We start from the raw sequence: 15,023 nt of genomic DNA, 5'->3' as shown, positions 1-15,023 counted from the left end.
CTATTCATCAATAAGTAAAAGTTTATTTTAAGTACTTTGAGTACCTTTAAAATGAGAGGCTATTTTGGGATGATTTTACCTTTCTGATGCTCAATGTGGAAGGACAAAAATGTAATGAGTAAACTTTCAGCCTAAGGGCCAAAGCAGAAAGAATAAAAATGCATACATTTTAATTTCATTCTAACACAAATATTTTCAATGAAACCAGTGTGGAGAGCTATTCTCTATACTTAAGAGTTTATAATTTGACTTATGTGACTTTATACTAAAATAATGCATTGATAAATACCTTTATTAAATGAAGAAAAAGTATATTTTTGGGAAAAGGTGGTTTTCTCAGTTTCCTTTTTCAAATATAAACTATTGCCTGGATCTTTTCTTTGCCTTGAGGAATTTGCACAAAATCTTTGCCTTTGCAAAAGTACACTTGACGTAAAATAATATAGAATAAGTCACTGAATTTAAAACAACAAAGATGACATTAGAAGACAATAGTGCCATGAACTGATTTTTATTAAAAAGCATATGACTCTCATGATGATGTAAAGCTGTATTTATTCCTGAATATATGTATTTGAAAGTTTATGCTTATTTGACCATTTGGCACTTAGTAATATCATTAAGGTAAAAATAAAAGATTACTAAGAAATCATGCTTATCTTTAATAGCGTGACTGAATATAGCAAAAATGTAGGACAGAAATTTATTCTTGAAATAAAGATTTAGAAACATTAGTGATAAAGGGAATATTTATAAATATCATTTTATGAAGTGCTGAGCTCATGCATTCCCTCCCTAAGAAAAAGTGGCCTGCATTTAAGTCTTCCAAGCATCTTCACCAACATTGGTGTCGTTTGATAAAATCAACAGTGAAACAAAGGATATCTTAATATATTATTAATTTTATCTAAAAAGACATACCCTTCTTTTTTCATCATCTTCAGAATTTATATGGTTGTACTTGCCTCAATTGAATGTATGTTACTTTTTTTGTATTAGCTCAAGCTAGCGTAACAAAGTACCATAGACCAGGTGGCTTATTAAACAACAAAAATTTATTTCTCACAATTCTGGAGGCTGGGAGGGATACAATCAGGGTGTCAGCCGAGTAAGGACCCTCTTCCTGGCTCACAGAAGGCACCTTCTTACTGTGTCCTCACATTGTAAGGAGACAGAGCAGACAGAGAGAGGGAGGGTGTGAGAGAGAGGGAGAGACAGACAGAGGGAGGGAGGTGGGAAGAATATCTTTTTCTTGTCCCTCTAATAAGGGCCACAATCCTATGGGATTAGGGTCATACCCTTTTGATCTCTTTTAACCTTAATTACTTCCTGAAGGCTATATGTCCAGGTTCAGTTGTATGGGGGGTTTTGCACTTCCACATATTAATCTTGGGGAAGAAGCAATTCAGTACATAGCATTTTTCTTATAGAATACAATTTTACTAGTTTGTTCAATATCACTAACTTAATTGTTCAGTGAATAAAAATTGACGAGTTTAGTACATTTAAATCTCTTTAATTTTATTGAGAGTTATTACACCTAGCACCCTAGATGTAATACTACTTACAATTCCTTGTGTAATACTTCCTAATAATTCTCTGTGTTGCTTTTTATGCAAATATACATAAATAGCAATACTCATATCAGCCTCAAATACTCATACTCAGACCTCAGTACTCAAATTTAAGTTAACTAAGCCTTACTTAGGTTTTTAAGTGTTCACAAAACAATGACTGCTGAAACATTCCTCTGCAGGTGGCACTCGCATGTATTCCTCCACAACAAAAGTGTGAAACTCAGTTTTCCTTAAGATGGCAGTGTCTCCTGTTTTATTAAAACCTATTTAGCTAGATATAAACAAAAAGGAATATATAATATAAATAAAAATCAATAATGCATTAGCTCTGGGAAGATAGAATTTCTTTGAAATACTGAATCTAGAATTCTTTTTCTATCAATAGTGCACAGAAAAAAAATGACTGCATAGCAACATACTATAAGGTTAATTTTTTTCTCCCACATGCAAATAAAATCCTTGTAGTTGAAAAGGCAGGTGATTTTAATTCCCTGAAGGGAAAAAAAATCTGTTAAAAAATTTGTATTTGCACCCTCAGCAATTTAATGATTTTTGAATGTACCTCTGTGAAATAAACTAATAAATTTTGTTGAGTATTTGGAATTCATATCAGAGTTTCAGGGTGTTTATTTTGATTGTAACATTTTAAATATTGGTGTTTTTATATGCTTATAGATAGTTTCTTATTTTGGTTGTAGAATCAATAAAATAAATATATATATATTAAAAAGTCTAGAATTCTATATTGTAATATATATATATGTATATATATTTGTGATTTATATATATATCAGGTAGCAGTGATATAGATAAATAGATATCAGGAAGACAACCTGGGCTGTTAATTAAGCCCACCAGTCTATACATTTATAAAATATAGGCACATCTGGAGAAGTTAGTGAAGAAATACAGATGTATTCATTCTCTGTGTGAGAATGTGGAAGAATTTGATTTTGAGGGTCTTAATTTTAAACACTGAGAAGTGGAAGACAAAATCAAGTCGTCATTTTCTCTATTAATAAGAGTGAAACTTTTATTTTAGAATTACTTTCTTTCTCCCCATTTGATGGCAAAAGTATTTTTAAGGAGGAAGTGGCCTATTTTTGTGCAAAAGTAAGACACTTTAAAAATACAATGACATTAAAATTGACCTTTCTGATATTATACTTAGCAAGTAAATACTTCTGCGTCTTGAGAGAAATAATATTCTTTCTCCGTTTTAATTCCATCCCAGCAAGAGCAAACCTCATTTATATACAGAGGATTGTAAACCTTCTTGCCCATCTCTTTAACAGTTGACAGAATGTTTTCTAAAAGGAATGTGTCATACCTTCAGTTTGACTTATAGCATTCTATTCATTTAAAAAATTTAGCCATAAATCATTTTTATGTATAATAAAGAAAATAATTTTAGCTTTCTGCATGATACAGGACACTATTTTTTGGAGAAAGACTCTCATATTCACTAGACTGTGTTTATTCACTAATAATATTCAGAATATAGGATTTTTCTAAAATGTTATTTTTTAAAAGTAAGAAAAAGGTTATTTTAAAGGGACAAAAATATGATAGTTCCAACTAAGTGACTATAACTAAACCTGAATTGAAAAAGTAAACCAAATTATATTTTATCATCGATTCTTTTCAGGTAACAGAAAGAAAGCAACAGTTGGAAAAATGCTTGAAATTGTCCCGTAAGATGCGAAAGGAAATGAATGCCTTGACAGAATGGCTGGCAGCTACAGATATGGAATTGACAAAGAGATCTGCAGTTGAAGGAATGCCTAGTAATTTGGATGCCGAAGTTGCCTGGGGAAAGGTAAAACCTATATCACTGAAGGTTACTTTTAACATATACAAAAGCACACAGTAATATGATTTTATAAAGAACTATGAATGTGCAAGAATAATAAAATTATAAATATTATCTTGTTTCATTTTCCCTTTCCTTAAACATTCGTGGGTAGTTTAACTCAGTATTTCAGGATCACGATAGAGCCAATGAGAAACATTAGCAAACATCTCCCTAAAGCTTCTTTGGAATTAGGTAGGTTTTGAATAAGTCCCTAAAAATGCATACATCACTAGTCAGAGAGTCGATCCAAAGATGAGATATAATGTTCCCTAATTTGCTTGAGACAGGCTGCCCACATAAACCCCACAACCATGAAGAGGGCAAGGATGCAGAGACAGCAGCCAGTTTGGGTGGACAGGACATACAGGATCAGCAGATTGCTTATGTCACAATCATAAACAAAAGCTCAGGGGGTCTGTACAGCCACCATTATTTCTATCACCAAAGGGCATGGTAATCCTCAGCTGGTAAATTCTTGCTGTTTCTCTGACAGCCAATCAAACATTATTTTTCTATAGAATTTAATGTCATGACACTCAGAGCTCATCTTTTTTTCCAATTGGTTCATTACTAGGTTACTTGAAAGTGTGTTGATAGAAAGGAACAGTTGATATTAATATCTGTTTTCACCTTAAACTTTTCTGAGCCATTGGGCTTTTAGAGAAAAATAAATCATAGCACACCCTAACCCCTCAGTAAATTTTTTAAAAATTAATAAACACTTGCCTGTATCAGCTAGATATTTAAGAGATCTGTGATTTATTTTTAATTCAATGAGGCTCTCTAGATTTCTGATGTTGGGGAATTTTAATTGCATTGCATAAAAACTTACAATCATACAATGAGACCAAAACCAAAAATTCATTTTCTTTATGTGGATTCAGAGGACAAATAGATGTGAAATTTTGTTACATAATATGTTTTCAAATACAAAGTAGTGAATGCGTTTCTTTGTCTTCACATTCAAAACAGATTTATTATTAGAGATAAGATCCTGAATTGCATTTATTAGTTCAGGATCATATATGTTGTGAGATTATTATAGTAGCAGTTGTACAGAGGGTACATGTTAAACATTGCATTGGCCTTATTTTTTCCCTTATCACCCAAATGAATAATATTGTCATTTTATGTGAAAATTTAGTTTGAGCTATTGGCAATCATGTACTTCACTGCAGGCTGGGCTGCTGTGAAAAATAAACCAAAAATACTATAACTCCAAGAAGACAGAGATTTATTTCTATCTCTTGTAAGGTAGATAATTCTGGATAGAGGGGTAGCTTTCCTTCATGAAATTCTCCTAAGGTGTAGGTCCCTTTCATTTTCTTGTTCTGCAGTTCTCTGGGTATTTTATTCTTATGGTAAAACTTGCTGTCCACCACCACACCTCTGTCTCAGCCCACAAACAGAAAGGAGAAAAGGAATTGGAGGACAACTGGCTGTCTCTTAAACATGTATCAGGAAAGCTCCATGTGTTATTGCAATGGAATGCTCATATTCCATTTAGCAGAACTTAGTCACTTGATCATATCTAGCCTCTAGGGATGGTGATGACAGATGATCTCTAACTGGGTAGCTAAACTAATGTGTGTCCTGCTAAAGTGATGAGGAGATCTTGTGTGAGAAAGAGAATGCTTTCTGAGGGACAGATACCAGTTTTAGCCACAGCAGTATCACTCCTGCCTTTTACATCATAAGATAAAGGCAGAGAAAGACCTGCATAATCTGTTTCGATCTCTTTATAAATCGCATGCCCTACTGATGGCAGTTTCTACCGTAAGTACTCATAAGCAAACACAAAAGCCCAGAAAACACTTATTGTCAGAGTGCAAAATAGAGCAAAGCATACATGAGGCAAGTGGTAGAGCATGTAGAGGATTCCTGAAGATGATCCAGGCTTCATTCTCAATCATCCTCCCCTTACTACTATGGACAATGTCTCCATTTGTTCATAGCCAATTTAATGAGTACATTAGTTTGCCAGGTCAGCTGTAACAAAGTACCACAGATTGGGTGGTGTAAACAACAGAAAGATACTTTCTCACAGTTGAGCTGCTGAAGTTAGGATTTCACTTTATGAATGTTGAGGGGACACAATTCAGTCTATAATCATGGGGTAGCTTTATAAATATAATGTGGAACACTAACATAATGGTGAACAAAGGAGTAGATCTAGACATGAAGGGAATCTGCAAAATTCTTACTATAATTTATGGCTGACTAAGGTGAAACTATGAAAGTATGCCACATATGAACCCTGAATTCCAGAGTCCCCATAAGGTCATTGAATGAGTCACTTGAGAGATTTTTGCATTAAAATCATTAAAATATCATAGATAATGAACTTGGCAGAGGTTTCTAGATTACCTTGTCATATGAGAAGGCTTGAGTGGTCTGGAGATGTGTCAGCTTATTGAGTCTGTTTGGAAAGTATTTTCCATAAAACCAAGGAGCAATACTAATTTGAGATCCAATTGAAAAAAGTATAGAAAACTGGCATTTTTTTCCTCTTTATTTACATGATAATATATCACTCTTTCTGGCTTTTTTGAAACAGTAAGCTACTAATGATAGACTCTAAAGCCCTTAGTGGTCAAATTAAAATTATACACATTTGTTTATACTAAATTACATCTACATTACATGATTTAATAAACTCATTTTGAAGGTGCTAGAACTTTCAAAAATCACAATCATATAATAAAAGCATATGACCTACAGACCTAAAGCACTCACATTTATGATAATGATTCTAAATTTTAAATGAAAAAAATCCAATTTTTATACATGAAACCCCATGACTCGTTAATACATTCTTATTTCATAGGCTCTCTTGGGAGATCAAGAACTTGACTCAAACTATTAGTCTCATCTGCCATTTCAAAGGTTAAATGTAAATTTTTTTTCAAAATAAATTGAGTATTTATTTAAAGGCAATATATTAAATGTATTTGCCAATCATTCCAAGCATTTTTGACTTAGAGAAAATTTGAATATATAGTGTCAATTTATTTTTAAATTCTTTCATGTATTTCTACTGGATTTCTTTCTGTGGTCTATTGATATAAAAACATATTTATTTATATATTAAAATAGTTGAATGTCTAGTTAAAAATATTCTTTTCCAGGCTTAATTTTTTTTATTGATGTGTCATTGATATACAGTCTTCTATTGGTTTCAAATGTGCAACACAGTGGTTCAAGTTACCCACATTGTTAAATCCTCACTCCCTTTAGTGCGGTTTCTACCTATCAATGTAGAAATATGTTACAAATTCATTGACTATATTCTCTATGCATATTCTTATACTTGAAGTTTAGTTACTGATTAAGTGTTTATCTAAACTTTAGTTTATCCATACAGAGCATACTTCCAAATATTTTGGCTACCATGAAATCTTTTGAATTCTACTTTGGCTGCACTTTGATTATACTTAATTATTATATATTCAATACCAGAAAAAATATTCTTGGCAAGTTAAAGAGATATATACGATTCAGTTGTTTGTGCAGAAATAAATGAGAAAACTAGAGAAAGGGAAAATTACTATAGGGAAAATTATAAAAACTTCTCACAGAAGTATGCCCAAAATATCCTGTGGATGGTAGAATAAGCTGGGAAGAATGAAGCCTTAAAATTTGACACTAAGCTTCCTATCAGGCAAAACCAAAAATAAACATACTTTTTATTATGATAAGAATATGGATGTTCATGGAGACAGGGATAAGGAAGAAAATGATAATGCACACTAAAGGAGATGGCCATCACATGGGGAGTTTGAGAACTATCACTGCAAAGATCCCTCAGCTGTCATGGTAACACTGACTCTCTTGGTCTACTATGTAGACACTAACAATTCCACTTGCCAAGAGCACAGGGAATATATCTGTTTTGTTCACTGGTGTTTCCCATGTACTTAGTATCTGGCATGTAGTATGTGCTCAATAAATATCCGTTCAAGAAAATAAATTTAAGAGATAAAATTAAGATAAGATAATAACAAGGGATTTCTTGAGAGAACAGAAAAATGCTGATATGCTTTTAAAATTATCATCAATTTTACAAATAAATGGAGACATGAGCAATCACCAAATGCTCCCATTTTATAGATGAGAAAATCGCAGTCTTGGTATATAGCAAATCTGTAACTAGAATCCAATACTATTTATGATTTCAATAGCTTTTTCCACTCTAATTAATGTTAGAAATATTATTTTCTAGTTATTTTAAGTTAATCTAATTCTAAAATAACAAAATGTATTCAAAATGATAAATAAAATATGGAATGGCTAAATTTAAAGTGAAAATATATGGGTACACATGAAAATAATAAAATGAAAAGCCTGTGTACATTTATCACCTGTTATAGTCTATAGTGCCATGGGTGTGATTTTAGATTTTAAGTATTATTTGTTAATGTCTTAAAATCACTTTGATTAGGTGGATGTAATCAATCAATCCGGAATGTGCCATTACCAGCTACAATTGTTTAGCATGAATTGTGCACAGAAATATAACTATAGGAAAGTAGATAGTTATATGGTTAAACAGAACTTCATATGTCTGATGCTCATTATGTTTGGAAATTATAAACTTCAGCAAAGTTTAATCTATATGATTTTCTGATTTAACCACTAGCAGACTTCATTTATTCCTAAGTTATTTCTAGTAGTCAAAAATTCAAAGCCAGTTAAATAATTCAGTTATGTTAAAGTCCTTTGGTATCCACAATGTTATCTAAAAATTAAGATGGTCAAATATAATTACATGGAAGAATAATTTTGGTCCTATAATTCTTTAAATCCATCAGCTTTTGGATAGTTCATATCTACCATTTTTCATAAACTGGCCATTAGATTTTATTAACAGTAGTCTTGGTATACCAGGAGTTGCCTTAGAGAATCACACATACACACAAATGTTGAATTTAATTCGGGGCATTAATGTAAAAATAATTGATGTCCACATAGCCACTAATGTAATAAATCATTGTGATTTTCACATTTATTTCAGCAACAAATTTTTATAATATTCAACATTAGGAAGAACAATTACAAGTTTCCTCAACTCTCCTGATGTCATGTCGGTCCTAAAATTTAATGATAATTTCCCAATAAGATCTCATGACGGAATATGTCATTCTGTTTTGCCAGCAGTTCTTGATATTGGCTGCATGTTGAAATCACCTGGAGAAATTTAAAAGACTACCAATGCCTGGGGCCCACCCCCCAGGATTCTGATTTAATTGGTCCAAGTGTGGCCAGTGTCTGTAATATGAAGCAAAGTTCGAGAACCCCTAGATAATACAATACATGCAATCTATGCGATCTACATTCAGTTCAGTCAACCATGTCCTGAATTTTTTTAAACAATCACCTTTCACAGTTTACAGAGATCTGGCCTCTGGTCTCAGATTATCGGGATAATTGTGTCAACTCATCACCCCTCTTACTATAAAAGCATGAGAACTATTACTTATTTCTAAAGTCTGTTACACTATCATTCCCATGAAAATTACATATCTTTTTTTAAAGAGAGCACCGTAATTTATCTGTGAAGTAACACTAGCAGACCATTAACTTGGTACAATGAATGCATCAAGCAGCTGTTACTTAGAAAATAGAACATCTGTTAAATGCCATTGGAGTCACTGTTCACTGTCATTATAGTTATAGCTATAATTTCTGTTCTGCACATTCTGCTTTCATGAAATTCTTTTTTAATAGACAATACATTATTAATAAAAAGTCAGTACACATTGCCATAAAATCCACTATTTAATGTTTTATGTTCTTTTTGAATTTATCATTATAGTATTTGGTCACATTAGCCTAATAATAAAATATGTTCTAAACCTCTAGCTATAGCAGAGTAATGTAGGGGCCTGAAAAATCGATATTATATGTTCTCACATTCAAGATATGTCGGATTGTGTGATGCACCATTGATTTAATCACAGCTGTTGTGGATCAAAAGAAACACTGCCACCTTAAACATAAATACAAATTGTAAGTTTCTATCTCAATTTCAGAAACCTCAGTACGTGACAAATGCATCTTAGAATTGCAGGAATGTGGTAATTTTTTCATTTGTCTTTCCATGAATATATTTTGTAGCTAAAGGTGAAAGAACTCTCTCCCATTGCTGATGACCAGACATGGTATAATGTTTATGTAGACTGCCTGATTGCAGAATTCACTTGGGTAGGGAAACCTTTTAAAAAATAGGTGTGTTAGTTAACGCTTCATCCATATTAGAGGGAACTTACACAAGAGGTCAAGAAAGAGCTAAAATAAACAAGAATCTAGTAGCCACTGTAAAGGGAGGAAGATGTATGGCAATAGTGTTATGGCACACAGTTGACTAAATGCGGGGCTGAGTGAAGATATAATCTATGGGACAGTAGACATTTAAGAGATTTAAAAAAAGGGAGAGTGACAATAATAGGAAATCAGATAGAGAACTTATCCTAAGAATATAAATTCCTGGGAAATTGCAGGAAAACTTGTAGAAGGCATCGGCCTTCTGAAAATGTGAGAGAATGTCCAGCCCAAGTGGGTTATGCTTCTCTGCCCCTGTTGGAATGTGGATGTGCTCCTATGGGCCACATCATTAATCCAACACTTTTTACCATCTTATCTTTAAATACCATCATATGTTTAAATAAAATTTAAACTCTTTACATAAAATGTTTCCATCACATGATGGTAAGATCAGCTGAGATCAACAGAACAGGTTTTCCTGTCTGCTACAGTGTCAGTGAAGTGAACTGATAAGTTGATGGCTGAATCCTGACCCTCACATGCCATTTAAAATTTGACTCAAGTGATTTAACATGGATGCAAAGAATGAATCAAAATGTATTTTTCATCATTCACATGATTACATGGGTGTCTTCATTAGGAGAAATTAAGCAATACTGCCTTTTCTTTTTGATTATAAGGAAATTGGAGTAGCATCTGAAAATTCCTATGGCTAGGAAGAAGTAGACAGCGAATTTGTTTCTTTGAAATCATGGAAGTTAGTGTTTAATATTTCAACCATTTATTCTAGAGCTATCAAATGTTAAAAATTAAACATATGGAAAATAAAGAAATATATTTTAGATTTTATGGCAATTTATGTTTAAACTGAGTAGAAAAAAGAACATCTGTCTTTTTTCCTGTCATAAAAACCCAAGTATATATAGTTCACAGTAAGCTGCTGTTAAAACTCCTGAAATTGGACTTATTACCCTGTCACAGGTCAAAATAAAACTGCATAATTTTGCTTTTTACTCAGCTTAAAAATCAACCCCAGAAGCTGTCGCATTACTGCATAATTGGAAAACTAAAAGAGCTGAGTTACAACTTAGTTTAGTCATTGACTTTGAACTTTCTCCCTCACAAGGGTAGGATTTCCAGAACCCTCTCTACTCAGCACCTCACAGGGCAGCAGAAGGCATGCATGCTGAGGATTCAATGCTTTTTAAGAAAAGAAAGTATCATGCATGTTCAGTTCTTTTTGTCCATCTCACCAACCCCATAAATAGCTCTACGTCCTTTAGAGTGGAAGGAGTAAGGGTGTAGAGAGAATGGCCACAGTAGTAGCTGTAGTTCAATCCAGTGATTCAGTTCTTCATAATCAGCAAGTGTAGGCATTCTTACGGTATGGGCAACTGTTAGAGCAGGGAAAATAGTTCCTTGACATCATAATATGTATATTTTTTGTTTCCAATACATACCATGGATCTCCTTTTAGTGGCTTTTGATTACAACCTTCATATTTTCTAATCATTTTTGTACTTTGTTTCTAGTCAATCCACACCACCCAATTGTTTATGGTAAACTCATATTTCAAGTAGCACCTCTCCCTTGGAGCCATTCATGCTAATCCCAGCCATGATACATCTTTTTCCAAAATTATATTCTTTCTAGTACAGTGTCAAGTTATTTGATTACATTTCAGCCAATCTCTTAAGCTCCACTAGAGTAGGGTATGCAAACACTACCTCCTTCCTTACCCGTGGCAGTGAATGGCACAGTACAGAGTGCATGTGAAGCATCTAATGGACATTGGTTAATTGAAATTTAATTAAGAGCTTCAGAGAACGAGATCAGTATAGTGTTTGAAGTCTAAGATCATCTTATTTTTAAGTCATGCCTTTACATACAAATATTTTTTGTGGAGAAAATCAAAAAAAAAATTTAATTTTTTAAAATTTTAATTTCCCAGCCCCAAATAGTACTTACACAAATAATTAAATTTTTAAAGCTCCTCTCGTGTTCATGATGGTGATAACTAACATCTTTTGAGTTTTATCTTATAATATTGAGGAAGCTAAAGTGACACCAACAATGTGTCCACATTTCCTATTTTATTGCTCTCATTGAATGAGTTGTCACTGATCATTAAATATTTTCTCTTGAAAATTAACTGAAGACTTGGTATATGTTTAATGCAAAACCATTATTTGTGATTCATGAACCTTTTGCCACAATATTTTCTAAATTTAGAACTTCTCCGATCTCTTCTGAGATTTGGAAATTTTCGTTGACTTTAATTGCATTGCCTGGCATGGAAGAGACAAATGTCTGTGTACACAACAGCTTTTTATATCAAAGCTAAAAGATAGTGTCATCTTTACAAAGACATTTTAAGAGATAATTAGCAATCCAAATATAAATTTACATCCAACTTTATGTTACTTTTGAATAAAACAGCTCCAGTGACAAGATACTAGTCTGGAATACAAAAGTAAGGAATGTTTATTTGCATGTATTTCCACATTTTTGACAAACTGATACTCGAGTTTAAGTTTTGCTAAGGACAGGGACTTTGTTTCTCTATCATTTTTTCTGCAGCACCTAGTGGTTACCATATATGGTTGTAAACTTGTGTGCTATACAAGGGTGCCGACGAAGGGAGTGAAATCTAGCTCATGGTCACTCACAAGTCACTCCTGAGGGACTATTTTCATCCAAAGGATGCATTTCTCATAATTTCCTAAAATTCCATGAATTCCTTCTCTGAGTTGCTAAGCTTTCCCATGGACAACAGATGACACCTCCATTTCAGCTGACCTTCTGCATAGTGACTGTCAAGTTCATTTGGCACTAATTGCTTTATTTTTATCTATTTTATATTGAAAAAGAAAAGGAATATGAAAGAATATCTTAGAATTGAAGAAACAGTGATTACTGTACAGAAATTATTTTATACAATCTTTTTACCTCATTTGTTCCCCTTGCTTACTTGATGCCAAAGGCATAAACAAAATGCACATACATAGTGATTTTGCCTTGTCCAGGATCTGATGGTTTGGAGGTAAGACAGCCACAGTAACTATTTAGGTATATTACAAACATCAAGAAGACGCCTTGTGAACATCTAGGAGCAAGAAATGTGATTCCGGCTAGCCTCATAGGGACCATCTCTCTCTCCTTTACTTGGACTACCTGTTACTCTCTGTCCAGGTGTTCCATTTGCCTCTGTAGGGGCCCCCACCACTTCTCATTCTTGCTGCTTTCTAGGGATTTTGTCTTACTATGGCTTTGGCTTGCTGTGGAGAAGAAATCAGTTTTATTTCTGAATGACTTCTCAGCTGGTGTGTTTCCACAGTCTCCGTTTTTCTGCTGAGTTTCTTGAGAGTGGCTCTCTTCAGCTCTGACTTACCCCCCAGTGAATGTCTGACATCTGTGTATGTGGGCAAGGCTGGGCTCAGGGCAGAGGCAGGGAAGTACAAGGTGGTCATCGGTCAGCCATGACATGTCACAAGAAAGGGGTTGTAGGTAGAGCTGACAGCAAACATATTTGTACTAGGATCATTTTTTCTATGAACTCTCTGCATATTAAATATGCTTCTTTACATGTTTTATATACCAAATCTTAAGAAATGGTCATGGTCTCAGGGGATTTTAATATTTACCTCTTTACTTTCTTTCATTGTCCTCTTACTGAAATTAAGCATTTTTTTCAATTTTGAATGTGAGCAACAAAGCCTGGTAAAATCAGCATTTCCTGTAACTTTGCCACCAGTAGAAAAGACAGATAATTTTATAAATCACATTCTAGTCATTGTATATATTTCAAAACAGCAGTTATGTTCATCATTGCTTTGAGATTATCCAAAAGATCTGATGCTATATCATCACAGTTACACGTATTAGGAAAGAAAACATCTACTATCATCTGACAAATTTAAACAAGATACTTTGTATATTGTGTTGTAGTATAATTGGTTTCATTTAAAATCCAATTGGTTGAATTTTATGCTTTTTAAAAGCATTGTTATGAGAGAGGTTCCTTAAGTTTCACCAGATGCCAAACAGGTTAGTGGCATCAAAAGGCTGAAAATTCCTGCTACAGAAATAGAAGAGTGTGGTCATTGCTAAATGTCCTAAAAGCCGTTGCTTAGTAGTGGATGGGTTTTCTAAGGTCTGCCTTTAGCCAATGCATTTACAAATTAAGTAAAATACAAATATATTTAGAGGGACAATGTGCATGTTTATTAAATATGTATAATAATAAATATGAAATTAATCATGCTTATGTATATGTGTATGTTCATGTATATTCAATTGGGAAACTAGGCATGCTTTTCATCAGTCATAAAGACATAATTGAAGGTTTAAATCCTTGAAAAAATCTTACCATGGTAACCATACACACAACCATTTCAGAAGCATTCAATCTTAAGACTACAGTATATTACTTGAAGCTCAATGCTGTCCTTTTCACAGGCTACACAGAAAGAGATTGAAAAACAGAAGGTTCACCTGAAGAGTGTCACAGATCTAGGAGAGGCTTTGAAAATGGTTTTGGGAAAGAAGGAGAACTTGGTGGAAGATAAACTGAGTCTTCTGAATAGTAACTGGAAAGCCGTCACTTCCCGAGCAGAAGAGTGGCTCAACCTTTTGTTGGTAAGAGAAGAAGCTGGAAGATTTTCAAACCTTCTCCATCATGAGAAAGAAATCACATAAGCATTCAATAATAATATTTGTGTTTGGAAATGCTCAAGCTCCAATTGATTGTTGGCTCTTAATTCACTATATGTTAATATAGTTTTCCCATGTGTGCTATATTCCATATGGAAATCAAACCGAAAAGTGATTGAACAATACTAAGTTTTTGTCTTTTTAAGTTGTAGAGAGTAGGACAAACTATTGTCTAACCAATAATATGTCATGGCCTGTCTCTGTAAAATTAAGGAATACCAGAAACACATGGAAACCTTTGACCAGAATGTGGATCATATCACAAACTGGATCATTCAGGCTGATGCACTTTTGGATGAATCTGAGAAAAAGAAACTCCAGCAAAAAGAAGACATTCTCAAGGTAGCAAATAAAGTATTCTGACAAATAGGTTTCAAACTGCGTAGCAGTTATATCAATGTTCTTTGTCCCAAAAGATGCCAAGGACTTCTTAATAAGAGTGAAAACTTCTTCCTGTCCTCTTCCCTTCCTCCCTTCATCCATCTATCCATCAATCCCTTCTTTCTAAATTTAAATGGGAATTAATAACTTTGAAGTATTGTGTAATTTGGATAATCACCTTTCAGCTAATTACATGCAACTTAATCTCTGATGAGAAAGGAACTCCTGGACTT

General features: G+C 33.5%; 1 protein-coding gene across 10 annotated transcripts in view; it reads left to right on the top strand.

Moving 5' to 3' along the window:
• DMD (dystrophin) overlaps nucleotides 1–15,023 on the top strand; it is a 2,259,748-nt gene that overhangs the window by 1,006,710 nt on the left and 1,238,015 nt on the right. For all 10 annotated transcript variants that reach the window (XM_036992000.2, XM_036992004.2, XM_036992005.2 and 7 more), the window contains 3 exons: nucleotides 3,226–3,396; nucleotides 14,155–14,334; nucleotides 14,623–14,751. In XM_036992000.2, coding sequence (XP_036847895.2) covers nucleotides 3,226–3,396; nucleotides 14,155–14,334; nucleotides 14,623–14,751 — 480 coding nt within the window. The remainder of the gene's footprint in view (nucleotides 1–3,225; nucleotides 3,397–14,154; nucleotides 14,335–14,622; nucleotides 14,752–15,023) is intronic.

This window comes from Manis javanica, chromosome X, assembly GCF_040802235.1.
Source record: "Manis javanica isolate MJ-LG chromosome X, MJ_LKY, whole genome shotgun sequence".
Taxonomy (NCBI): Eukaryota; Metazoa; Chordata; class Mammalia; order Pholidota; family Manidae; genus Manis; species Manis javanica.
Note: the sequence above shows the minus strand (reverse complement) of the source record. Positions and strands in the feature narration are given on the sequence as shown.